The sequence below is a fragment of the Meles meles genome, chromosome 16 (assembly GCF_922984935.1).
Source record: "Meles meles chromosome 16, mMelMel3.1 paternal haplotype, whole genome shotgun sequence".
Classification (NCBI taxonomy): domain Eukaryota; kingdom Metazoa; phylum Chordata; class Mammalia; order Carnivora; family Mustelidae; genus Meles; species Meles meles.
In genome coordinates, this window is record NC_060081.1 from 55,222,146 (window position 1) to 55,249,246 (window position 27,101).

At 42.1% G+C, this 27,101-nt stretch overlaps 1 protein-coding gene across 1 annotated transcript in view; it reads right to left on the bottom strand.

Annotated features, from left to right (window-relative positions):
• Positions 1-1,177: 1,177 nt before the first annotated feature.
• The window catches only part of PSMF1 (proteasome inhibitor subunit 1), a 42,726-nt gene continuing 16,802 nt past the window's right edge, over positions 1,178-27,101 (bottom strand). The window contains exons 5-8 of the mRNA XM_045981415.1: positions 22,858-23,043; positions 3,349-3,402; positions 2,482-2,640; positions 1,178-1,969 (exon numbers count right to left, since the gene is read on the bottom strand). Coding sequence (XP_045837371.1) covers positions 1,918-1,969; positions 2,482-2,640; positions 3,349-3,402; positions 22,858-23,043 — 451 coding nt within the window. The 3' untranslated portion in view covers positions 1,178-1,917. The remainder of the gene's footprint in view (positions 1,970-2,481; positions 2,641-3,348; positions 3,403-22,857; positions 23,044-27,101) is intronic.

Genomic DNA, 27,101 nt, shown 5'->3' on the forward strand with positions numbered 1-27,101 from the left:
AGTGTCCTTGATACAAGGAGATCCATGCAAAAAATGGCTGATTCTGCAGATGACAGTCACTGAAGTTTCTGTTTTCAGAAAAGAGAATTATGTATAAGACCATCCTTTCGACCTTTGCTACTAGAAAACCTAAGTGGCAAATTCATTGTTCCAATCCTCTTTTCCTCGAATCATGGTTCTAAAGTGATCTACTTTCCCTGCTTGTCTGATGGTTTCTAGTGTGATGTTTCTTTAGATGCTTCCTTTCATGATAAAGGATGCTTGTGTGACCAAAGTGCCCCACATCCTTTCCACAGCAGGAAAAATCCAATTCCAAAACAAAAAATTTCCACCCATGTGCAGGCCCGAGGAAGACTATGACTGATGGCTGCATTTGTAGCTCTGCCAAATCTCTGCATCTCTCTCCAGAGCAGAAACGTTCTAAAGGTGCTGAGGTGGTCTTTTAATAACTCGGTGCTTGAGATGGGGTCTGCCAGAAATGCCCGGGGAGCCTGCTCATGCTAGCCTCCCCACAGGTCCTAGCTCAGTTTATCCCTAACCCACACTTGGACAGGCATTCCCAGTCTACAGTATATTAGCAGACACCTCAGGAAGTCTCTGGTAGCCTACCCTCTGCCCATAGATAAACAGTATGCCCTAATATCAGGGAAAGAACCCAAGGAGCTGAGAAGTAAAAGGACCCACCCATGGATGAAATGCTAGTTGTGGAGGGAAAGTGACTAATGCCTTAATCTCTTGCCTATGAGCCTGGTGCTCCATGGTGTTCTTTCCACTCCAGCACAGGGGTTCATCACTGACCACGTCTATCAGGTCTCGGGCTGAAAAGGATCCGGAGAACACCAGAGGTCAGGCGGACCTGGACAAAGGACACCGGCTTCCAGAGGCTGGGCTCCCTGCTCTTGCCAGAGTTCAATACCATACTCAGACGGAGCCCATGCTCCTTGGCTCTTCTTGGCCGGGCCCCAAGGGGCACAGAGTTACTCTGTAGTTAGTACCACACAGAGCCTCGAAATTTCATTCCTTCCTTTGCCCCCGTTCCTAGAGGTGGCCACACACAGAAGCAGACACCAGAATGTTTTAGAGTACAAAGAGCCCCTCACATTTCATAGGCAACAAGAAGGCCCCGCAAGGGGTAAGCCCTTAGGGTCAACTCAGTAAGTTAGTGGCAGAAATGAGATCAGCCTTCAAGTCTGTTTATTCTGCTTCAAGGCTGCCACTGTCCAGGTACAGATGGACTGAAGACGCACACAGGCGGAACTAGGTCCCTTCTCAGAATGACGCAGGCTTTTTGCAATATGCCTGCCCTTGTGAAAGTCATCCTTGTGGCCCTGTGGGGTTTCCAATCCCTCATTTTCGGCCTTGCAGCCACACTGGGACCCACCTGAGTGATGTCAGGAACCAGAAAGCAATTTATGAAGGGAAGGGACCTAAGAAGCAAGAACAGGCCCTGGGTAGAAGAGTCATTTAGCCCCACAAAGATTTAAACTCTGAAGTCTCAGAAATGGAAAGAGCTGGGCAGTAAAGAACAGTGAGAGACTGGCAACATGATTTTTGTATTGACATTTGGTTCTTATAATAACATCCAAAATGTGTTCTGTTCTTATAGCGCTGCAGCTGGGACTGCATCAGGCTGAGGGCAGATGTTGCCGGAGTCTCTCTTGAGAAGTGTGGGGGAGCTGGTGGGGAGAGAGACGCACACATTGGTTTCTCTTTGGGACCTATATGCAGCTTGGTGGAGAGCTGCAGCAGGTGCCTTGGTTCTGACAGGGGGTGGGGAGGCAATCCCAGCCGGCCCGCAAACACATGGGCAGAGTCCCTCGTCCCCAGCCCTCAAGAACACAATTAATTGCTGATGGGGCGGCGGTGGCAGCTCCAGGACAGTGGAGAGAAGGCTGGGATGTTACATTCTTGAGGCCTTCACAGGTACATGTCATCGAAGCCCGGCGGGGGGAGATGGTCTGGGTTGGGTCTGGAATGGAAAGAGGGGCTGGTGAGTTGGGAGTGATGGAGGGGCTGGGGCACACAGGCAGATGGGCCCTGACAGCAGAGGGAGCCTGTCCTCCAGAACGAAGTACTCTGTGGGCCGGAAGAGCATGAGCTCTACAGTCATGGCTTGATTCCTGACTCTCCCACCTGGGAGAAGTTAATTCATCTTTCAGGGCCTTGATTTCTACAGGATGTGAATGGAGTGCTGCTATCAGGATCCAGCAAGTTCCCGACACAGACTAAACTGCAGGAAGCGTGAGGAGCTCTTCCTCCTCTGAGTGCTCCCTAAAGGGGGCTGGAGGAAGGGAGGCACTGAGGGATGGGTAGCTCCAGGGAGGCATCAGGCAGGGGCCTGGAGGAGGCCCCACTCCCTTGGATGGAAGGGGGATGGAACCAGGGGCACCTCTGCGCCTGCAGTCAGACCCCTCGTTCCTGCAAAGCTGAGCGGAGCTGCCATCAGGCCCTGCTTCTCAGCAGGCCTGAGTAAGTACCTACCCAGATGGGCTGGTCCCAATGGGTCCAAAGGGGTCAAAGCGTGCTCCTGGGGGCACAGCGCCTGGAGGAAGACGGTTTGGGAGGCCCGAGGATGGGTCAATGAGTGCTCTTGGGAAGCCAGATCTCAGGGGATCCACAATCATGCCACCTCTCCGACACCTGAGGCAAGAAGAAAAGACGGGTGAGCAGGTGTGGCAAGAAGCTGCTGGAGAAGAGGCGAAGGAGGTGGGAGTAGACTAAGAATGCCCCGGATAGCTCCTCTGGACAGCTCAAGCAGACAGAGGTGGCTGGTTACCTGAGTGCCAGTAGGAAGCCGGCAAGAATACGAACACAACAAAAGCACACTTTTCCTGGCACACGCAGCCTGTCCTTTGAGCTCTCCAGGCTCCCTGAACCCACAAAACAGAGACTGCTGCCACGTCCTACATCTAAGGGAGACAATTTGAACAAGAACAGGTGCCAGAACTTGCCAAGGTCAATGCAGAACCATTGAGAGGCCCTGCAGGGCACCACTTTAAGTCTACAGACTAGTAGTAGTAGTGAGACAATTCATGACGCGGGCTTTCCTGTGGTTTCCTTAGAGGGCCTCAGGGTGATCTGTGACTCCACCACCAGGGCCAGCAGGGCCAGCGGGTGACAGAGGAGCTGCCTGCCCGGCTTGCTCAGCCCTCCCCAGCAGCAGAGCTCTCCACGAAGCTCCAGGTACGGCAGAGCCGAAACGGGCAGGGACTTCACAGCTGCTCAGCCACAGTGGCGTCCTTCACCCCAAAGGAAGACTGACGTAAAGCTCTAAGATTAGAAGATGAGCCGGGGCTGAAAAGTCACAAGAGTAGGTTGTGTTGCTGCCCCCTCCCCAGCAGCACTCACCCGAAGGGGTCCACGTCCTCTCCCCCGACAGCAAATGGGCCCAGGGGATCACACCTGAAACAAACAAGGGGCAATTACCACAAGTCCCAGAGCAGTCAGGCGCCTGGGTTCCCAGGGGCTTAAAGCCGACGCCTGTGGGGTCACAATGACACTCCCAGATATGGGGACAGGGAGACCCGTGCCTGAGACCATTACACAAAGGACACTTCAAAGTGGTCTTCCGCACAGACTAATGCTGATAATGAACACAAAGCGAGGAGGATGCCAATACCGTCATATATAAAAATACTAACCGTGGTATCCTCCAGATAAATTTTGTTTACACTTTTCTCAAGTTCCTAAACTTTATGTAAAGAACCAAGAACTTTAGCTCAGAAAATATCCGAACACTAAAACCAGAGCTCCAAGACTAAGATTAGAGAGCTTTCAGGGTGGAGTGAGATGGGTGCCCACACAGCCAGAACAGGGCTCTGCAGCCTTTTTCCATGATGGCCTCTGTGTGACACTTCAATCCCACAGACCCCGTGTGTCTGCTTACGCACTGCGGTCCACTGGAGGGCCAAAACCACTGTCCCCCCAAAGAGTTTTTCACCCCCACACCAAAAGCCCATTTTTGCTCTCACTGGGAACGCGCAGGCTAGGATCATTAAGTGAGGGCGTGCTTTCCGGAGGCAATTCTATACTGGCTAACATATAGATCATAATATGCATCTTTCAAAAGTCTTAGGTATCTTCATACTTTTTGACTCAACAGTTTCATATCTAAGTCTCCGTCTCAAAGAACACATCATTCAAATTAAAGTATCACCACAGACTTTAATCAAGGGAACTGGAATTGGCCTAAACAGGGACCGATTAGACACGTTACAGTATATCGCTGAATACAATTATGGAGACAATGTTCTTAGTTTTAAACTGATATGAAAAAATATTTATGCTCTAGTGTTAACTGCTGGGGGAAAAGGACAGTCTAGGAGTAGCCTAGGAAATCAACCGTGAGAAATGTGTGTGTGGGTGTGTATGTATAAATAAAACTAGAAAGAAGCACACAGAAAATATAAACAGTGACACTTACTCCTGGAATGATTTTCTTTACTCTTTCCTATTTTTTTCTATAAAGGATATGGATATAATAAAACAAAAAAGATTTAGAATTTGCCGAAGTGTGCTTTGGAGTCTGATGGAGTCCTAGAGAGTGATACAAGCCTGGCAGTTCTGAGGTTGGTGGCGGTTAGGGGTGTTTCTGCCAGACCTTTGGAGCTAAACAGCAGCTAATATATGCTTATAGTAATTAAAGAACTGGGAAAAAAAATCCAAAAGGAGGTGTTTCTTCAGTCGGTTTTGCTTAATACGCTGAAAAGGATACTGTGATTTAGGTAGACATGGCTAGGTTTCCAAGGGAAGGAATTCTTCCTGACCTAGATGACTTTTCCCAAGTCCTGGTTCATGGAGCCGATGGTGGACCTCTGTTTCTGGTGGCCTCTGTTACCTGCCACCCTGGATACACCAGGTGTGCTGGAGAGCTGCAAGCATCTTAGCTACTATTCCCATGCCCTGCCCTGCTACAGAACAGCAAACATTAGGAGCCTCTAATGACTACAAAAATGCCTGGGAGAACACAGCCATATTCTTCTCGTACTTCAGCCTTCTCTCTTTCTGTCTCCTGGGCCACAGAGCGTGGGGCAGGGAGAACAATGGAAGCTGCAAAGGCAGCTGCTGGGCCCAACCTGACCACTGGGTACTTGAAATTGTCACAGCATATCCTTTGACTCGACACTTAACACACCCTCACTGTAACACGGGCACACTTGTGTGAACTCAAACTTGTTAAGTGCACGCTCAGCACCCACATTAAAATAGTCTCAGTCCACAGTGTGTCAAATGAGGCAGGCTATGGGGATTAAAAGAAAAGTAATTTTTGTACATGGTCTCTGAAATCAAGCCCCTACTACTACATCTGGTATTCCACTGAAGGAGAGTGTTACACACTAACGCTGTAGGCAAGAGCGCCTGGCTGGGCCCACGGGACTGTATGTCTGAGCTCCAATAGGGACCCCTCTAGGGAATTTGAGGGTGATCCTTTTTTTTTTTTTTTTTTTGGAGGGTGATCCTGACCACACACGATTTCCTCTTTCTGTGCTCCCCTCTCCTCTTAGATATAAACAACACTCACGCCTCACTTCAGGTCAGGTTTTGCTAAGGAACAAGGTTTGGCACCAGTCTCACGGCAAAAAACAAACAAAAAAAAAACAAAACAAAAGTTTGGTTTTCAGAGCTCTTTTGATATCAGAATTGCACATAAAAGATTGTGGGCCCACAGAAGTAAAAATTCTCCTTCTCATCCCTGTTCCTCAGGCTCCTAGGGCTTCTACAGATGACTAAGGTATCAGTTTCTTGTATGTTCTTCCAAAGACACTCTGCATACAGAGTGAGCAAATATGTATCTCTCCTACTTTTTTAACAAATGGATGTGCCGAGCTCCTTACATACATTATCTTATTTCGTCTTTACATCAGGCCTCTGAGTACACATATTTTTATTCTTATTTTACAGATGAGGAAACTGAGGCTCAGAGAAGCAAGACTTCTTATACAAGGCCACAAAGGTAGTAAGTGGCCAACACGATATTAATCCCAGGTCTGCCTAACTTCAAAAGCCATGCTTTTTAAACTAATGTGTTGAGACCATTTACATTTAATGTGATTTTATGTGAGATGTTTAGATTTGTATCTACCATTTATTGTTTTCCAATCTTCTGTTTTCCTCTTTTTATTCAATTTTAGTGTTTCTGACTAGATCTCTTTGTAGATTTTTTTTCCCAAATAGTTGCTCCAAGGATTGAATACACATACTTAACTTATTCAATCTACTTAGAAATAGTATTTTACCATTTCAAGTAGAAGGCTGAGACCATACCAGCATATATAGGTCCATTTATCCTCCTCTCTTTATGCTACAGTTGATCCATATTACACCAACATACACCAAGAAGCCACGATTTTTGCTTTCAACTTTAACACATTTTGGAGAATTCAAGAGGAGAGCAGTCAATTACATTTGCCCAGACATTTACCATTTTTGGTAGATTGCTTTTCCTTCATTCCTGATGTTCCAAGTCTCCATCTGGTATCATTTCCCTTCTGTCTGAAGAACTTCCTTTGGCAATTCCTTTTTTTTTTTTTTTTTTTTAAAGATTTTTATTTTATTTATTTGACAGAGAGAGAGATCACAAGTAGGCAGAGAGGCAGGCAGAGAGAGAGGAGGAAGCAGGCTCCCTGCAGAGCAGAGAGCCCGATGCGGGGCTCGATCCCAGAACCCTGAGATCATGACCTGAGCCGAAGGCAGCGGCTTAATCCACTGAGCCACCCAGGCGCCCCTTGGCAATTCCTTTTGCGAAGAGTTGTTGACTATGAATTTTCTTAGTTTCCTTTCACTAGGAATATTTTAATATCCTTCAGAAATAAAGCAAAGTATTTGCTGGATACAGAATTCTGGATTAACAATTCTTTTTTCTCCACACTTTAAGAACATTGATCTACTTCTTCCTGGTGTCCATGATTTCCGATGAGAAATCGATATTCAAGTTCTTGTTTTTCTATAAGCAAGTCATTGTTTTTCCTTAGACACTTTCATTTTTTCTTGATTTTTAGTTTTCAGGAGTTTGATTACATGTCCATGCATGGACTTCCTTGGGTTTATACCATTTAGGGTTTGCTGAGTTTTTTTAATTTGTGGGTTTATGTCTTTTGCCAAATCTGGGAAGTTTTCAGGCATCATTTTCTTCGAGTAATTTTTCTGTACTGTACTTTCTCTTTTTCTTAGACTCAAATCACCCAATGTTAGACCTTTCATAATTCACTCACAAATCCCTGAAACCTCATTTTTAAATCTTTATTTTTTTCCCCCTGTGTTCAGACGGGATAATTTCTAGTGCTCTATCTTCAAGTTCACTCTTTCTTCTATTATTTAACCATTCATCATGAGGTTATTTTGATTATTTTATTTTTCAATTCTAAAATTTCCATTTAGTTCTTCATCATATCTTATTTCTTTGCTGAGACCAATTATTCCATTTATTTCAAGACTGTTTGCCCTCACTTGGAACATTTTTATAATAGCTGCTTTGTATCTTTGCCAAGTAATCCCAACATCTGTGTCATCTCAGAGCTGGCATCTGTTGTCTTTTTGTGAGTTGAAGTTTTCTTGGTTCTCTGTATGCCCAATAATTCAGGACTATATCCTGCAAAGTCTGAACATTTGTTATGAGGCTCTGGAGGCATCCTGCTATTTTTATTTTAGCAGGCAACCAACATAGCTGGGTTCAGGATCCAAATTCTGGTTTCAATGTCAGTTGTTTTCAGAGCCTTTTGCTGTGCCCTTTAGTTCTGTACCACATATATGTTGCACTGTCTGAACCACCTTGGCAGTTCTACTCGAACTTTAATGTGCAGATGAATCAGTGCGGGATCTTGCCAAAGTGCAGGTTTTAATGCAAAAGACCAAGAATGGGACTTGAGATTCTGCATTTTTCACAAGTTCTCAAGTGACCCGATTTTGCTACTCTGGGGAACGCAAATGGCTAGGCCCATCAGGGTACAAGTTCAGCTGGGAAATTTTGGTGTGTTACATGTATTCTGCTCTAAGTGTGGAAACCTAGGACTGGGGACATGGGGATGCTGAGAAGTATAGTCAAAAGTGCATATACATGCTCGTGTGGAACACAGTTATAGCACTCTCAGCAAATAGGACACTAAGCCTTTCCTTTTCCCCACCCTGAGGATATCCTGTGAGTTTAAGGGTGAACTGGGAACTGATATTGCATTTAGGCTAGGTGAACAAAGATTAAAAAAAAAAAAAAAGATATGCACAAATTGTATTAACAAACTGTTAGAAAAATATTACCATAACCTAATGCAATGATTCTTTTTGTTGTTTTTCTAGTCTTCTTCCATAAACATGCTTTTATGAAATTATAATAATTTTAGACCCCACTGTTTTCCTCCACTTATGTCCTATATTTCCCAAGTTGTCTGTCTTTGCTATTGACATTTTTAATGACCAAGTAATAATTATTCAAGTGAAGCAAATTTTTTTAAATTTATGCTTCTACTGTAGGTACTGGATTGCTTCTGGTCTGTGTAACTATAAATAATGTGTGATTAATAATTTTTCTGCACATGTTTTTTTCCTGTCAGAAATCAGTAACTGCTATCCTCTGCCTGTCCCGCCACTGTGTGATGGAGGCAAATCTGTTTCTCTGCTCAAAAGATAGGTTGTGTTTAGGAGCCTCAGCTGCATCTGACTTAGACAATTTAGAAGGTGAGATTTAGGTCCTGCAAGCTGAGGAGATTCAAATAAGATCTGACACTGAGCTGATGCAGGAATGGGTAACTCTTAAGAATCCTAGGGAAGGGACGATGTATACTGTGTTTGGGAGGCCAGAAGGTAGGCTGTGGTAGGTAACATTTCTAGAAATGGCCCCTTTCAGTATTTTTCAGTATTCCACACTGCCTAATCCCCAGAACCCGTGTTATGAGATGAGAAATCAATCTTGTGACTGTTTTATGTAATATGGCACAACTGACTTCAAAATAGGGATAATCTGAATGGGTTAATGTACTCATATGAGCCCTTAAAAAGGAGAAAACTTTCTCTAGCTGACAGCAAAGGAGAAGGTGGAGGGGGAGGGTCACAGCATAGGAAGGGCTTGACACTATTGCTGGCTTTGAAGATGGAGGAGGCCATGTGAGAAGAGATGTCGGAAGTCTTCAGGAGCAGAGAGAGAGGCTCTCAGCCAACAGCCAATGAGGAATGGGGACCTCAAGTCATACAAAAACAAGGAACTGAATTTGAGTTCAGTCAGCTTACAAATGTTATTGGGATCATTCATTCCTAAATAATTTGAAAGAAAATGGAGACTAATTCCAGCAATATGGCAAGGATAGGGAAATATCAAAATATAGTGGAAATGCCAAGTAGTTACAACTGTTTAGGAGGGCAACTGGGCAACATCAAAATCTTGAAAAACAGGCTTAGTCCTTAATGGAGTAATTCTACTTTCAGCAATGTATGCTATGGAAATAATTCAGAGATGTGCTCCAAGTCTGGAAGTATGTTCACTGAGGTTTTAGCTGTGGTAATCCCAAATCAGAAATGACTTTGGCAAAAATACCGCAGATGCATCATCCTTGATTTGCCTCCCCTTTGTTAAGCCAACTCATCAGCAAATCCTGTCAGGTATAGCTCCAAATATACCCAAGATCATCTGCTTTGTCTGCCATTTACTACCTACCACCACAGTTTCTTGCCTGAGTGCCTGTGTCAGCTCCTGACCTAGTCTTCCTGTTTCTACTCTTGTCCCTTTGTGATCCATTCTCTACAAAGGAGCCAGGGAGATTCAAAAATAAAATGTAAACAGTATGAAGCCCCTCCATTGTTAAACACACCCAGGGGTTCCTACTGCTTCTGATCTTGCCCCCAAGGCTCTGCATGCCCTGGTCCCTGCTTACCCCTACATGGTCATCACCTGTCACTCTACCCCACCAATTTACTGAACTCCAACCACACTACTTTCTCTTTGTTCTCGGAACAGTCTAAGACAAGACTGTTTCTTTTAAAATGACTGCTGACATGCATGTTGCAAGGAGGAAATAGTAAGGGCTGAATCCTGCTCCAGTGTCTGTGCTGTATTGGTTTGGGTAAGTTAATTAACCTCTCTGTGCCTCAGTTTTCTTCTCTGTAAAATGGAGGAATTTCATTATGAGAAATTATGAGTTTCATTATGAAGAATAAGACAGATTACTTATTTTACTTACTTAAATTAAACTTAATGTAACTACTTGGCACACAGTAAGGGCTTACTAAATATTAATAGTTGTCAGAACCTAACTGGGATTCCTCAAAAGAAAAGTCAGTGGTTCAAGGGGTCCCAATCAGATTGCTTTCCACCCCAAATGTTCTGATGGTTCCCACTACCCAGGATCAAATCTAGTCCCTTAGCCCACAGAGGCCCTCATAATGTATTCCTTACATTCCCCTATTCCTTCCACATGCCAGTACAGGTGAAATATAATGGCCCTATTCCCTCCCTTGCTGCCCCCCCAACACACACACACACACACACACACACGAGATGATTTCATAGCCTCGTTTATACCCACTGTCCCCAGAGCAATGCATGCCAATTACTCCCAATACCACAAAATTTGTATTAGTCCTTAAAATTTAACCCATCAAGCATTATCTCTGTGAAACCTTTCCTTCTATCTTGTACCAATCAGTCCTTCAGAATAATCACCTTTCTCTGTGCTTTAGCAGACCTCAGAAATATGTCATTGTTTTTAGTATATGTGCTGCCGAAGCGAGCACTAGAAATATGTCATTATTTTTAAAAGACTTATGTTCTGGGGATGCCTGAGTGGCTCAGTTGGTTAAGTAGCTGCCTTCAGCTCAGGTCATGATCCCAGCATCCTGGGATCGAGTCCCATATCGGGCTCCTTGTCACATCAGGCTCAATGCTCGGCAGGGAGCCTGCTTCTCCCTCTGCCTCTGTCTGCCAGTGCACGCGCGTGCACGCGCGCTCTCTCTCTCTGACAAATAAATAAATAAAATCTTAAAAAAAAAAAAAGACTTATGTTCTGGAGTGAACAGGGCCATCAGCCTGGATTGACTGTGAACTCCTTGAAGGCTGGGTCCATACCTCATCATGTAATCCCAGTGCCTGGTACAGTGCTTGACACACAAGCAACATTTAAACAGATTACTCAGAAATGAGAAACTGTGAGAAGGTCAAAGCAAAGGTTTTAGAGTTAGACCCAAGTTCAAATTCTGGCTTCACCACCTAACAGTTGTGTGATTTAGGGCAGGAAATGAAATTTCTAAGCCCTAGCTTTCTCTCCTGCGAAATTTGACAACACTATCTATTTCTCAAGGTTGTTTTAAGTAGCAAATGAGAATGTTTACAAAAGTGTAACACCTGGTACATAACAAAGAGTTCGATTAAGTGGTATCCAATATTCTCTTATTATACCACAACTTCCGCTTTATACTGGTTATGATCAAGTTACTTATTATGCACGAACGTCAGTTTCCTTACTTGTAAAATAGGGATAGCCCTTATCAATCTCTCGGGGTGAAGAGGATTAAATAAGAGCATGTGGGTGTTTCATATGGATGAAGGCCCAGCTTGTTGCTTACAATAGCTGACACTCAACAAGCAGAGGCTGTATAATTATTATTGAGCTAATTTGACCATCCATGGGAAAAACTGAAGAGATCAAGTTTATTTGGTTCTAAGAGGAAAAGCAACGAAGGCAAATTTTAAGAACAGGAAATAATAGCTTCATGAGTGGTGAAAAATGAGAATTTAATTAAGGTGGCACAGGTAGAGGATAATTCTTTTCAAAATATGGTGCTAGATCAACTGGATAGCAATATAGTAAAATATCAACCTATCTTGTTCCACACATAAAAATTAATTTCAAATGGATTATAAATCTAAATACAAAAGGTAAAACAATAAAGCGTCTAGAAAATATATGAGAAATACTACATGACTTTAGGGTAGGGCAAAGATTTCTCAACAGATCAAAAAAAAAAAAATACCACCAAACATAAAAGGAAAGTGTTGATAAGCTAGATTACATAGAAATTAAGAACATTTTAATTTAAAAAAAACCACTGACAGAGTGAAAGGGCAAACTAGAGAGGGAGGATATTTGTAATACATTTATCTAACAAAAGACGTAAATCCAGAATATATAACCAATGCCTACAAATCATAAAAAGACCAGACAACAAAAGCAATCTCTCTTGAGTAATCTCTTGCTCAAAAAATGAGCAAGAGATGTGAAAGACTCCTCAGCAAAAGGGGATATCTAAAAGGGCTTGTAAACATTTTTTTAAAAAGAAAAAGAAAGGATGCAAAATGTCCTCCATAGAATCCTGGGGGAGTGGTCCCTGAAACTCTTTTCGCTTCAGGGGGGTCCACGAGATCAAAGCTACTTCATCTTAGAAGCTGTGTGCTTTTTCCCACTGTGTTGAATCTGCACTGATGGTACAAAAGCGGTGGTGAGCAAAACCACTGAGGCCTTAGCATATATCCCAGCAGTGGCCCCGAACTAGCTGTCAGCGTGCCCTCCCTGGTCAGCCATCAGCCATGCAACTATGCGCATCTAGTGTCACTTTAGAATGTTCTCGAAGAGGTAGTAAAAAATTACCAGGTGTTCTAAAACTGCCATCTCTGAACACACCTCTTTTTCCTATGCTACGTAATGAAATAAGAAACAGGCATAAAGCACGTCTGTGGCATACAGAAAGTACAATGGTACTTATCGATACTTTTGCACTTAGGCTGCCAGCTGAGTTGGCCATTTTTTTCACGGAAAACCACTCTTACTCGAAAGAATGACTAACAGAAAAACCATGGCTATTCAGACTTCTTTTGTTTTTGTTTTTTAATTGAAGACATTTCTCAAAACAATGTGAGCCTGTTACCGCAAGGAAAGCAACTGCCATTATTGCTAATGATAAAACAAAGCTTTCAAGTGAAAATCAGGAATTTGGAAGTTTGTATTCAAATCTGATGGCCTCCCAGTACTGATGGTGATGAGACGGGTAATATTAATAAATGTGATTTGATATTGGATAATGAGTCAGCCTTTAGCAGATCTACATTAACTCAGAGAACCAATATTTCCCAAATGATCAATATACCATCTTCCAATATTATACCTGGGTAAAAGATCCACTTCAAAGGACATGACAGACCAGTGGATTTAATTTTTTATTTTTTAAGATTTCATTTATTTATTTACTTATAGTGTGAGCAAGCAAGGGGAGGGGCAGAGGGAGAAAGAGAGAGAGAATCTCAAGCAGTCTCTGCACTGAGCACAGAGCCTGACATGGGGCTCGATCCCATGACCCTGAGATCATAACCTGAGCCAAAATCCAGAGTCGGATGCCCAACTTACTGAGCCACCCAGGCATCCATAAAACATTATTAAACTACTCTTTTATCTAATAACTATCTTGATAAGGCTTCACCTGGGTGGCTCAGTGGGTTAAGCCGCTGCCTTCGGCTCAGGTCATGATCTCAGGGTCCTGGGATCGAGTCCCGCATCGGGTTCTCTGCTCAGCAGGGAGCCTGCTTCCCTCTCTCTCTGTCTCTCTGCCTGCCTCTCTGTCTACTTGTGATCTCTCTCTGTCAAATAAATAAAAAAAAAAATCTTTAAAAAAAAACAACAACAACAACAAAAAAAAACAAAACGTCACTGCTTGCAGACTAAATGCAGAAGCAGAAATGAGAATCTAGTTGTCTTCCATGCCTCATGATAAATGGGTCTGCCACAACGTGAAACAAGTCATTCTCGCCAAATTTTTATGTTTGAGGAAAAAAATAGGTTATTTTTGTAAAAACTTCTTAGTTGTGTTAACATGCAATGGTTTTATTATTGTTACTTTTAAGTGAATGAATGTGTATTTTTAAAATTTTAGCTGTAATATCAAATATGGTAAAATGTTGACTGATAGAACCCAACAAGAATTCTCTCTTTTTAAAGATTTTATTTATTTGAGAGACAATGAGAGAGAGAGAGAGAGTATGAATGGGGGGAGGAGTAGAGGGAGAAGGAGAAGAGACTCCACTGAGCAGGGAGCCCGATGCAAGACTCGATCCCAGGACCCTAGGATCATGACCTGAGACAAAGGCAGAAGACGTTAAACCAACTGAGCCACTCAGGCACCCCAAGAACTCTTTAATAATTCAAAGTTTAATAATTCTTCCTCGATAATTCAGAGCTCAAGAGGGGTTTTCTGAGACCAAAAATGCTGAGATCTGCCACCATGGAAAATATAACTCAACGAAGCAAAAGAAAAAAACTATATACAGATGCATATAGCTTTACTATTTAAAATGAAAAATTGAACATGCTTAAAATACCCCATGGAAGTTAAGCAAACTATAGCGTATCAGCAAAATAAAGTATCAGATACTAAAAAAGATAGATTTAGCACTTTAGTAAACAGGTTATGAAATTTTAAAAAGAAAATGCAAACACAAAATATTGGAAACATTAAAAATATGTAAAGACAGACTGATTGGGACTGAAAATGAATCTTGAATGACAAGAGCTCTGTATCTAAGGATTTATTTTTAGCGAAGCCCGTTAAGCATAGGAAAAGCTGGTTTTTTCAAAAGACCGAATAGGATTTGGGGCATACGGTCTGCCTGAGGACAGATGGAGCAAAGGGAAATGGGTTAGAATTGTAAGACAACAACAACAAAAGTTAGGCTTAGATTAAAAAAAAAACCTTCCCTTACAGATGGGCTGTTTTCAGTAATTCTTCCCCCTAGAGATCTCAGGAGTAGGATAGTCCTAATTTTCACTATCAATTCTCCACCACAATGGAATGTCCTCTCCACGTGTACTGCTGACTGAGAAGCAGCCTGCGTCACACCCAGTATCCTCTGACAAACTCCGGGTACACATCTCCACACACTTAGGGAAGCAGATCTCTTTCTGCCCCAAGATGGACACCCCATGTGTTTGCTTTTGGAGTTTTCCAGGGGTGGGCTACACAAGATGAGGTGTGGAAGGTGAGCAGGGAGACACGGAACCGTGTCCTCTGTGAAGGAGGCAGAGGCTGACTATTTCCCACTCCGAGTACAAGCCTCAGCTGTTCCCGTGATGGGCTAATTAACACCCTGCAGCAGCCAGATGGGCCGGCTCCTGTGCCGCTCTTTCCCTCCTTCCTGCTCTACAGTCCCACCCCCCAAATCCTGCATTTGAGGAAAAAACAAAAAGGTGAAAGTGTGAGTGCTGGTTGCCCAGCAACCTGGTGGTGGTGGGGGCTCTAATAAAGGAATCGGTGTCATCACAGACATCTGTGCTGACAGAGGAGGAAGGGGGCTGGTGAGGAGTGCGGGTGGAGGGGGGTGAGCAGCTGACAAAAAGCCTCCTAAACATCCCGCCTCTTCTCTGACCATCTCTCACGTACTGCAGTGTCCTAGTCCTGGGAGACAGACTGGCTTGAGAAAGACCTAATTGAGGGACGGCAAGGGGATGGATTTTTCTCCACACTGTGTGCACTCACCATATTGGATTTGTACACAAACTGATCATCGCATGAACTAAAACTGAAGGGTACAGTGGGGAAAGCATGGGCAGAGTTAGACCCACGGAAGGGCAGACTGGGCCCAGCCTTTCCCCTTCCGGTTGGGTAAGGCTGGGAAGCCATGCTACTTCCTTATCCACTGACCCCTCCTGTGTAGAGCAGGGATGCTACGGACCTTCTCACGGGCCTGTCGGGAAGATGAGCCACCATAAATGAAAGCACCTGGTTCGGCGGTCTACACGGCCGACAGCCAAGAAATGGCAGTTATTCCTCTCCTTGATAAATGCAGCCAATGTTGATGATAAAGAGACCATGTCTGTAAGGGGCTGGGCCTAAATGCAGTCACCCCACACACCCCCAGGTCCATACTTTCACAGCTTAAGTGGCTCCACAGCATCAAATCATTTTGTGGGGGGAAGACGCTAGGTATTTAAGAACATAAAACAAGGTTCTGTCTTTGAGAGGACTGTCCACTCATTAAACCTTCAGTCTGGTTTTGATCTCCACTTGCTATCTGAATAGGGTCCACTGAGTATTTAACTAACCTTTACTATATTCTGAGCAATGAACTCAACACATGACATCCATTACATATCAATCCTAAGAGACCTCGCAGACCGGCATAACAATTCTCAAGGTGCAGATGAGGAGACCAAGGTGCTCCCAGAGGCTACATGTGCTCACCGAGGGACAGGTCAAGCTACAAGTTCAGGGTCTGAATCTAGCTGATCAACCTCCAAAGCCCGTGCTCCAGACTGCCATATAATACTCTCTCGTTGATATGGGGGAGGTGGGTGGGGTGGCAGAAAAAAGGAGACCAAGTACCACGTGCTAAGACTAGCATGTGGAAACAATGAGTCTCAGAGAGGTCAGCCCCTCCTTGGGGAAGCCTTCCCTGAACACCAAGTGTGGTTCAGGCTCCTCTTCTATGTGCTCCCTAGTATGCTGTCCCTCCCTGATGAGAGGACAGCAGGAGCAGATGGCATCACTGGTCTTCACGAAACACCCATGGCTGGATCTAGTGTTGCATACCTAGTGAGCTCAAGAAATACTTTGGACTTAAGAACATAGGTGGTTCTTTAGCATCTACATTTTCAAATACCTTTCATTTTAAAATAATTAAAGAGTCATGAGAAGTTGGAAAAAGAATGCAGAGAAATCCTGTGCACCTTCACCCAGTTTTCTCCAAGTGATACCACTGCAAAGCTCCCTCATGCTACCTCACCCACTCTCATAGTCACACCTATAGCCTGCCCCCATCCCTAGCCTCCGGCAAACACTGATGTGTTTAGCACATCTACTAATACTGTCATTCTGAAAGTTTTGTGTAGATGGAATCATACAGTTTGTAACCTTTTGGAATTGGCTTTTTCTTACTCCTTTACCTTGCTGAGCATTCCTCGGGCAGCACCACAGCGTGCATAACCTCTCACCAACTCAGGGACATCTGAATTGCTTCTAGTTTTTGACTATTACAAATAAAGCTGCTATGAACATCCGTCTATAGGCTTCTACGTGGGCATAATTTTTGTTTCTTGACGATAAATGCCTAGGAGTGCAATTCCTAGATCTTAATAGGAAGTGTCTGCTTAAGAAACAGACAATGTTTTTGAGTGGCTGTTCCATTTTACATTACCACCAGCAACGGATAAGAGACTGAGTTTTTCTGCACCCTCTCCAGCTTTTGGTACAGGCGCCAGTCTAGTAGGTGTGAAGGACTTCACCACTTAATTTTTAATTTTAGCCAGTCTAGTAGTTGTGAAGGACTTCACCACTTAATTTCCATTTCCCTAAGGGCTAATGGTGCTGAATACCTTTTCATGTGCTATGTGCCATCTGTGTATCCTTTTAGTGTGCTAACTCTTCATATCCTTGTCCCATTTTGTAATCGGATTTTTTTTTTTTTAACCTGTGGAGTTTTGAATGTTCTGTATCTTCCTAGACATGACTGCTCTGTCAGATTTGTGGTTTGTAAACATTTCTCCCAGCCTGTAGGTTATGTTCTCATTCTCTTAATAGGGTCTTTCTTAGAGCAAAAACATTTTTAATTTTGATGAAGTACAATTGAACCATGTCTACTACAGATTGTGCTTTTAAAGTCTTATGAACACTTCAGCAAGCCCTAGATCCGAAAGATTTTCTCCTGTGAGTTCTAAAGTGTTGTAGCATGAAGTTTCACATTTAGATCTGTGATCCCATTTGAGTTACCGGCTCACATTCATTCTGAGCCCTGGGCTGGTAACCCTTGCTGAACTCATGATTATTACTGTTGCTACTGCTATTATTTGGTAGATTCCCTGAGATTTTCTATGTAGACCATGGTCATCTGCAAACATGAACTGTTTTATTTCTTCCTCTCTTATCTGTATCCTTTTATTTAATTTTATTTCTCATGTTAATGTGGTAGCAAACCTTTCAGTACTATGGTGAGTAAGACTGGTAAGAGTGGATACCTATGCCTTGTTTCTAAAGGGGAGAAGCATTCAGCAGTTTATTTTAAATAAATCACTTCTGCTGGTATGATGATGAACCCATAAAATACCACTTAGGTACTAACAAACTACCCTCTAGTTGAAGGAAAGACACAAAAGTCTCAATCATGAGCAATTATCAATTTTCTTATAGTCTGAACCCAGAGACCTCATTTCTGTTGTTATATGTTCACATTTCCAACAAAGCCAAGGCAAGGCTAAGATCTTTTTTTTTTTTTTTAACAATTTACTGAGCTAATATTTCACATATCACAAAATTCAGCCAGTTATACTATATATAGGGAAGTGGTCTTTAGACATTCACAGAGTGTGCAAATGTTATTAGGATATTTTCTGCACCTGGGCACCTGGGTGGCTCAGTTGGTTAGGCAACTGCCTTTGGCTCAGGTCCTGATTCTGGAATCCCGGGACTGAGTCCCACATTGGGCTCCCTCCTTAGCAGGGAGTCTGGTTCTCCCTCCGACCTCTCCCCTCTCATGTTCTCTCTCTCTCTCAAATAAATAAATATAATCTTTAAAAAAAAATATTTTCTGCACCCAAAAGGAAACTCTGTACCAATTAGCAGTCATTTCCTATTCATGCCCACCAATCCCTCCACCTCAGTTCTTGGCAATAACTAATATTCTTTCTGTGTGTATGGATTTGCCTATTCTGGACAATTCAAATAAAATAATACAATATGTAGATCATCTCACTCAGCAAAATGTTTTCAAGGCTCACACTGGTTGTGACATCCATCAGTAGTTCATCCTTTTTTTACTGGTGAATAACTTTCACTGTACACACGTGTCACTTTGTAGCTCTGATCATCAGCTGATGGGTATTTAGGCTGTTTCCACTTTTTGGCCAGTATGAATAATACTATGGACATTCACATACAGAAGTCATACGTGCTATTTCACTGCGGTGTGGAGTTCCGTTTCCCTGATGATTAATGATTTTGAGCATCTTTCACATGCTCATGGGTTACTTGAACTATTCTGAACCATTTTTAAACTGGGCTTTTATTATTACTGAGCTGTAAGGGTTATGTATTCTCGATACAAGCCTACAGTCAACTAGGATTTGTAAATGCTCTCTCCCATTCTGTGGGTTATCTGTTCACTTTCTTGCCTGTCCTTTGATGCACAAAAAGTTTTAATTTTGACAAAGTCCAATTTGTGCTTTCGGTGTTGTACCTAAGAAACTACTGTCAAGGTCATGAAGATTTATTCCTGTTTTCTTCTAGGAGTATTATAGTTCTCTTATGCCTAGGTCTACGATCCATTTTAAGTCAATTTCTGTGTGAGGAAGGGGTTCAGCTGCATTCTTTTGCCTACAGACATAGAGTTGTTTCAGCACCATTTGAAAAGATGATTATTCCCCCAATGAACTGTCTTGGCACACTTGCTGAAATCAATTGCCCATGGATGTATGGGTTTATCTCTATTTTCTTTTTAATTTTTTTTTTCTTTTTAGATTTTATTTATTTGACACAGAGAGATCACAAGTAGGCAGAGAGGCAGGCGGGGGGCGGATGGCGGGTAAGCAGGCTCCCTGCTGAGCAGAGAGCCCAATGTGGGGCTTGATCCCAGGACCTTGAGATCATGACCCAAGCCTAAGGTAGAGGCTCAATGCACCGAGCCACCCAGGCACCCCTGGGTTTATTTCCAGACCTCAATTCTATTCACTTGGCTTTACAAGTCTATCCTTATTCCAGTACCACACTGTCTTGACTACTATAGCTTTGTAATAAGTTTTGAAATTGGAAAGTGTGAGTCTTCTTTTTACTTTTTCAAAATTGCTTTGGTTATTCTGGTTCTCTTGGATTTTCCATATGAATTTTAGGATCAGCTTGACAATTTCTGAAAACAAAAATAAAAACCCCAGAAAACAAAAAACATACAAACAAGAAACTCTGGGATTGGGATTGCACTAAACACGTATATCAATTTGGAGAATATTGCCAATATTAATTCTTCTTATCTATGAACACAGAATGTCTTTCCATTATTTAATCTTCATTTCTTTCAAAAATATCTTGTAATTCTCAGTGTACAGTTAATTTCTGTTAAATGTATTAAGTATTTTTTCTTTTGGGGGTTATTATAAATGGGATCATTTCCTTAATTTTCAGATTACTCATTACTCATGCACAGAAATACAACTGACTTTTGTTTTTTGATTATGTATCCTGTCACAATGCTGAATTTGTTTATTTTAAAAGTTATTTTTTAGAAGATTCCTTCGGATGTCCTATATATGAGATTTCATGTGAAAGAGTTTGTTTTACATCTTCCTTTTTAATCTAGATACTTTTCCTTTTTCTCGAGTGATTGTCTTGACTAGAATCTCAAGTATGAGGTTGTATACAAGTAACAAGAGCAGACATTCTTGTCTTACTCCTGATCTTAGGGGGAAAGCATTTGGTCTTTCTTCCTTAACTAGGATATTAGTTGTGGGTTTTCTGCAGATGTTATTTATTGAGTTAAGAAACTCCTTCTATTGCTAAATGCTTTTATTCTGAAAGGGTGTTGGATTTTGTCAAATGCTTTTTCTCTACTGAAACGAACATGTGGTTTTTGTTCTTTGGTCCATTCATGTGGTATGTTACACTAACTTATTTTCAGATGTTAAACCAACCATTTCTGGGATAAATTTCTTTTGGTCATGGTATATAATCCTTTTTCTACATTGGATTTGTTTTGCCAGTATTTTGCTGAGGATTTTAAAATCTATATCCAAAAGGGATACTGGTTTGTAGTTTTCTTCTGAGGTCTCTGGTTTTGGTATCAGGGCCCCACAGATCCAAACAAGGTCCAACACTGTATTTAGTTGATATAACTCTTTTAATAACAGCCCCACTTTCCCTTTTTTCCTCATGCCATTCATTTGACAATGAAAACAAGGTTAATTTATCCTGTAAAAAATGTTCAGTTTTTTAAAATGTTCCAGTTTTGGCTGCAACAAATGTATCCCCCTGTGTCTATTTAACTCATTCTTCTATCTCTCATGCTTCTTTTAATCTGGGAGCTAGCTCTAAACCCAGGCTGCTGTGTACTTACTGTTGCATCGTATCAGAAAACACTTAATGTTTGGCTATACCATTTTTAGTGTTAAGATTGATCTATGGGCTCAGGTGCTATTAGCCTGATCTATTCTTTATAAAGTTCTCCATCAGCCTGCTACCTAAGGGTTTCAGCAAACATTGATGATTTGTGCCTAGGTACAATCTTTCAGGAGAAGTTGCAATATGGTTATTTTTGATTCTTTCAATTTTCCAAGGCTAGAAATTTTATCTTCACGATTAAAAACTCCAGGTCTGATTCCTAGTTAGGGTGGCAGAGCCTTGAGGTGCTGCTGTGGAAGCCCTGGGGGGATTCTTGTTTGCCTTTGTGGTTGGAGGATCCTCACAGCACTTGAGGTGGACGCCAGAGACAAGACACATTCTACATAATGAGTTCTACATTAGAAGAATGACCTGCATCCCACACAACTTTCCAAAGTCTAGTTAGGTGTTCAGGGAGGTGGTAAAGCCTTCATAAATTATCCAAGTCTAATGAGACACTCTCCATCTAATATTTTGTTTGCCATTCTCCTAAGAACTGTTCATCATTTCAGAAGAGTCATGTTAGTAACAGCAATGCGTTTATAGTATTTCAATTTGGCTTGAATACATGTGTATATGCCAGCTTTTGTTGCTGTCAAATTCTACATAATTCCATATACAAGTGCAAATGTCTGACTATATTTTCCAGTATAACTCTGCTTAGGCATCTACATGATCAAACAGACATTATCTTATTAATTACTCTCTATTTCTCATTTACATTATAGTTAGGACTTTATATTGATTCCTTTTGAAGTGTGTATTCAGTTAGATTATCTATGAATATCATTTCAAGAAAACTAAAGGAGATTTCACAAAGTATTTGTTTTGACATGGACAGTGAGTCTGAGAGAGCTGAGAATCACTATCTACTTAAGGTGTAAAAATCCATCCCAACGCCCCCTTGATTGCCATCCAGGGCTTGTTCTTAAATCTTGCCACCATATTTGGCCACATCATAGCCATAGCACTACACTGGGATTTGACAATTGAGCTGCAGCCCTGGCCCTGTCTCTTTATTAGTGGCTGGTGACCTCAGGCAGGTCATCTTACCTGTCGTCCTGTCTATAAAATAAGGAGATTAGATTAGACAAGCTTTCCCAACCCTTCAACTACCTTTTAGTATTCACCCTCCCCACAGGATTTCTGAAGAGTGCCAAAGAGACTTACCAATTATTATTCATTATAATAAATTAATTTCCATTTTTTTTAACTAACCGAAGATGTGTAATTGCAAAACAGGATAAAATAACAATGGCAGTGAACACTTTCTAAGTACTTATTATGGCCCCACGGTGAAGCCCCAGGCCCCCATTACTGCTACACTGGGGACTCCAAATTGGGAAAAGCGCTGTCTCAGCCAGAGACTAAGGTCTCCTGCTGGTTCTCGTCTCCTTCCTCAGAACACGAGTCTCTTGTCGTAGATGCTGCCACCCTAACCTGGTAAGTCTTGGATGAGACATGCTCATACCCCATGCTGCTTTGGAAAAGTTCTGAAGCAGTCAAAGAGGTTAGGTGGCTACCATGAATGAAATGGAACGGGAAAGACAGTTGGCCTCCATCCCTTCTGGGAAGGTACTTCTGCATCTCTGCGTTTCCCTGAAATGCCTAGCCCCGGTCCCTGCAACCCAAAGAAGCTGGGTAGTTAGCAGTCGTATCAGAACTCAATGCTCCACTTCCGTCTCCATCCACCAAGACTCAGACAATCTGTTGCAGACACATGGAGGGCAGAGAGGGGGCCACATGGCAGGATGGTTATGGCTAGAACCCTGCAGAAGCATGGGATGGCTGCCTGCTGGGGGGCTCTGTACTCACCAGGGAGGCTGCCGGCTTGTGTGTGGGTGCTGTGGGTGAATCCGGAGCGGGTCCACCTCTCTGGCAGTGGCAGGCGGAAACTCCCGGTGGGGACTGCTGACACTAGCCTTGTCCCAGTGCTCATGGATAGGTGTGATGATTCCAGACACAATACGAGACCGAAGTTCCTCACTGTTCTTGTAGGTCCTGTAGGAAGGAGATGAGGTGTCAACTGCTTGCACCTGGCTGGCAACTCCGTATACACTATTCTGGCAGCGGCGGCGGCGGCGGCAGTGGCGGCCCTGATAGCTCTTCGCTTTGCGCTTGGACTGTTTGCAAGGGTGGGAACAGGCCGCCCGGCGGACCTGTGTGAGGGGGGCAACAGCCCGGTGTCGTCTCCGAGATTTGGGCCTAAGCTTCTTAGGCATCTGAGTTGCCCCTCCTCGCTTACCACCCCATTAGAAAGAGGTGACAGTGCAGGGGCATAGGGCCTGGACTGGCTACTCCTCTGTACCTGCCCAACCCTCTCCTCAGCCTCATTGTGTGTTCATCAAGGGTCATGGGAAGGGTCATGGATGGCCAAGGCTCTTGGGGAGGATGAACCAGGCTCCTGGTCCAAGTAGGCGGGGCTCTGGGGGCTCAAGGTCCAGTTTTGTCACCAACTCAGAGCCCTCGGAAGGCTGTGCTGGGCCTCTTTTCTCTGCCTGTGACAGCCAAGCATGGTGGGCTGTAGCTGAGTGTTGAGGCAGGCTGAGGTAGCAATGAGTGGGTAGTGCTCTAGAATTCCTAAAAATCTAAAATTTAAAATGAGCCATATCCTGGGCCAAAAAGCAAATCTTACAAATTTTAAAAAACTGAAACTACATAGAGTATGTTCTCTGACCATATGGAATGATACCAAACATCAAAATAGAAGTCTCTAAATAATGGAAATTAACCCAATTCTAGAAAACCCTCAGATCACAAAGGAAGACATGAAAAAAAATACAAAGCACTGAATAAAAATGAATATATAACATATTATGTGGGGTAGGTGTGCCTGGTGTGTCAGACAGTTGAGTGGCAGACTCGATTTTGGCTCAGGTCACCATCAGGGTTAGAGATCATGTCCTGTGATGGGGCTCCCCGCTCAGCAGGGCATCTGCTTGGGATTCTCTCCCTCCCCATCTGACCCTCCCCCAACTCTCTCTTAAAATAAATTTTAAAATCTTAGAAAAAAAAGGCAGGGATATGGCTAAAACAGTGTTGAGAAGAAACTTCATTACACTAAACGCTCACATTGGAAAAGAGGAAGGAAATTGATAATCAAAATTCTGACCTCAAGAACCTAGAAAAAGAGCAAATAAAACCCTAAACAAGGGGGAACCTGGGTGGTTCAGTGGGTTAAAGCCTCTGCCTTCAGCTCAGGTTGTGATCTTGGGGTCTTGGGATTAAGCCCCACATTGGGTTCTCTGCTCAGTGGGGAGCCTGCTTCCCCCCACCCTCTGCCTGCCTCTCTGCCTACTTGTGATCTCTGTCAAATAAATAAATAAAATTTAAATTTAAAAAAAAAGCCCTAAGCAAAGCTGAAGTAAGGAAATAGTAAAGAATAAAAAAAACAATAAAAGAGAAAATAGGAAAATGAGAAAATTAATTTAAAAAAATGGTTCTTCCAAAAAATGAATAAAATCGACAAACTTTTAGCAAGATTGGCAAACATGAAAAGAGAGAAGACACAAATCGCCAATAGCAAGAATGACATGGGATATTACAACACATGTATTGTCACTGGAAGGATAATAAGAGAATACTAACGACTTCAACTACTTAGAACACACCAATTCTTCAAAAACCACAAACAACTCAGCCAAAATAAAATAATTTGAAGAGTTCCATTACAGTAAAAAAAATTCATACTTAAGCACCCAAAACAAGAAATCTCTAGAGCCAGATGATTTCAGTGGAGAATGCTACCAAACACTTAAAAAAGAATTAAGACTAATTTACAGCTATTTCCAGATAATAGGAGAGGAAGAAACATTTCCCAACTCATTTTATGAGGCCAGGATTGCCTCACATCAAAGCCAGACAAAAGAGCACACACACACACAAAAAAACTACAGACATGCATTTCCCATGAACTTGGATGCACAAATGCTCAACAAAGTACTAACAAGTTGAATTTAAAAATGTATTAAAAGAATCATACACCCCCAGGATTCACCGTTGGCATCCAAGGCTGGTTCAGTATTCACAAATCCCTACCATATCAATAAGCAAAGAAAAGATATATGATCCTATCAATTGATGCAAAAATGCATTTGACCAAATCCAACATGGAAACCCATTAATTATAAAAACTCAACAAACCAGGAACAGAAGGGAACCTCTTGAGCTTCATAAAGAACACCAACAAAAATCCACAGTTAACAAAATACTTAATAGGGGCTCCTGGGTGGCTGGGTAGGTTAAGTGTCTGCCTTGGGTTCAGGTCATGATCTCCAGTTCCTGGGATCAAGCCTTTCATTGGGCTCTCTGCACAGTAGGGAGCCTGTTTTTCCCTCTCCCTCTACCTACTGCTCCCCTGCTTGTGATCTCTTTGTCAGATAAATAAATAAAAACCTTAAAAAAAAAAACCCCACAATAACAATCATTTTAATAATGAAAGCCCTGAGCTGACTGCAGGATATTTCTGAAGCTAAGCGGGAGGGAAAGACTGGGGAGTAGGGAAGGAGGGAACAAAAGCTGAGCTATGACGTTTTTTCCCCCTTTTAAGATTTTCTAGAATGGAAACAGGTAGAAGTCTTACAAATTAAGTTTATTTCCCTTTAACTGGGAAGCTATTGAACAGGTAAAAGTGGCAAATATGGATTGTATTCCCATATGATTTAGGTAGTATGTTCTTGGGACCTTAAATACTGAGTTTTGGAAAAAGGTTGCTCATATACATGGAGCAATAATGATACAACTAATATTTACTGAGCACTTACTATGTGATAGGCACTGTTCTAAGTTTTTTATATACATTACCTAAGTAAGTTTACAGAACAACTATTAGTTACAAATCCAGTAAATAAAGTCAGAATTTGAATGAAAATTATAATAAAATAATGAAAGATTCAATACTTTGCCTCAGAATGGGAATATGGCAAGGATGTTCTCTTTTACCACTCTTAAATAACATAACACTGAAGTTCTAGCCATTGAATAAAGCAATAAGTAAATAAGAAAAAAGAAAAAATATAGATTAGAAGGGGAATAAAACTTCCCTTTTTTGCAGATGACATGATGGTCACCCTTGAAATTCCCAAGAAATCTACCAAAAAACCTCCAAGAACAATGAGTTCAGCAAGGTGACTGCATAGAAGATCAACACGCATTTCCATATACTAAAAGTGAATACCTGCAAATTGAAACTAAGAGCAGAATACAATTTATAATCACCCCCCCCCCAGAAAAGAAACAGCAAAAACATGTTCAGGAGCTACATGCTGAAAATTACAAAACAACGATGAAATAATTCAAATAAGACTTAATAAATGGAGATATACCATGTTCATAGTAAAAATGTCAATTTTCCCCATTATAGGTTTAATGATCTATAGGCTTAATGCAACGCCCAGCAAGGTTTTTATTGACACAGACAAGCTTATTCTACAGTTAGTATGGAAAGGCAAGGACCCTGGAATAGCTCGGACTCTCTTGACAAGATAAGTGGGAGGAATCATTCTACTCAATTTTAAGGTCTACTATGCAGCTACATTAATCAAAACTGTGTGATACTGGCAGAGGGACACACAGAAAGATCAATGGGAAAAAACAGAAAACCTAAAAACAGGCGCACATTAAGTACAGACAACTGCTTTTTGAAAAAGCTGTAAAAGCAGCTGAAAGAAGGAAGAACAAATGGTTTGGAGCAATTAGAATCCAGAGGCAAGAAAATGAACCCCTATCTAAACCTCACATCTTATATAAAAATTAACTTAAAATAGACCACAGACTTAAATGTAAAATGCAAAACTATAAAAAGCTTAGGATAAAACATAAGAGAAAATCTTGGGGCTCTAAACTAGGCAAAGCATTCTTGACACCAAAAGCATGATCCATCCGAAGAGTTGATAAAATAAATATTATCAAAATTTAAAACTTTGTGAAAGACCCTGTTGAGAGAATTATAAAACGAACTATAGGCTGGGAGAAAACATTTATAAGCCATCATCTAAGAAAGGACTTGCATCTAAAGCATATAAAGAACCCTCATACATACAGCAGTAAAAAAAACTCAA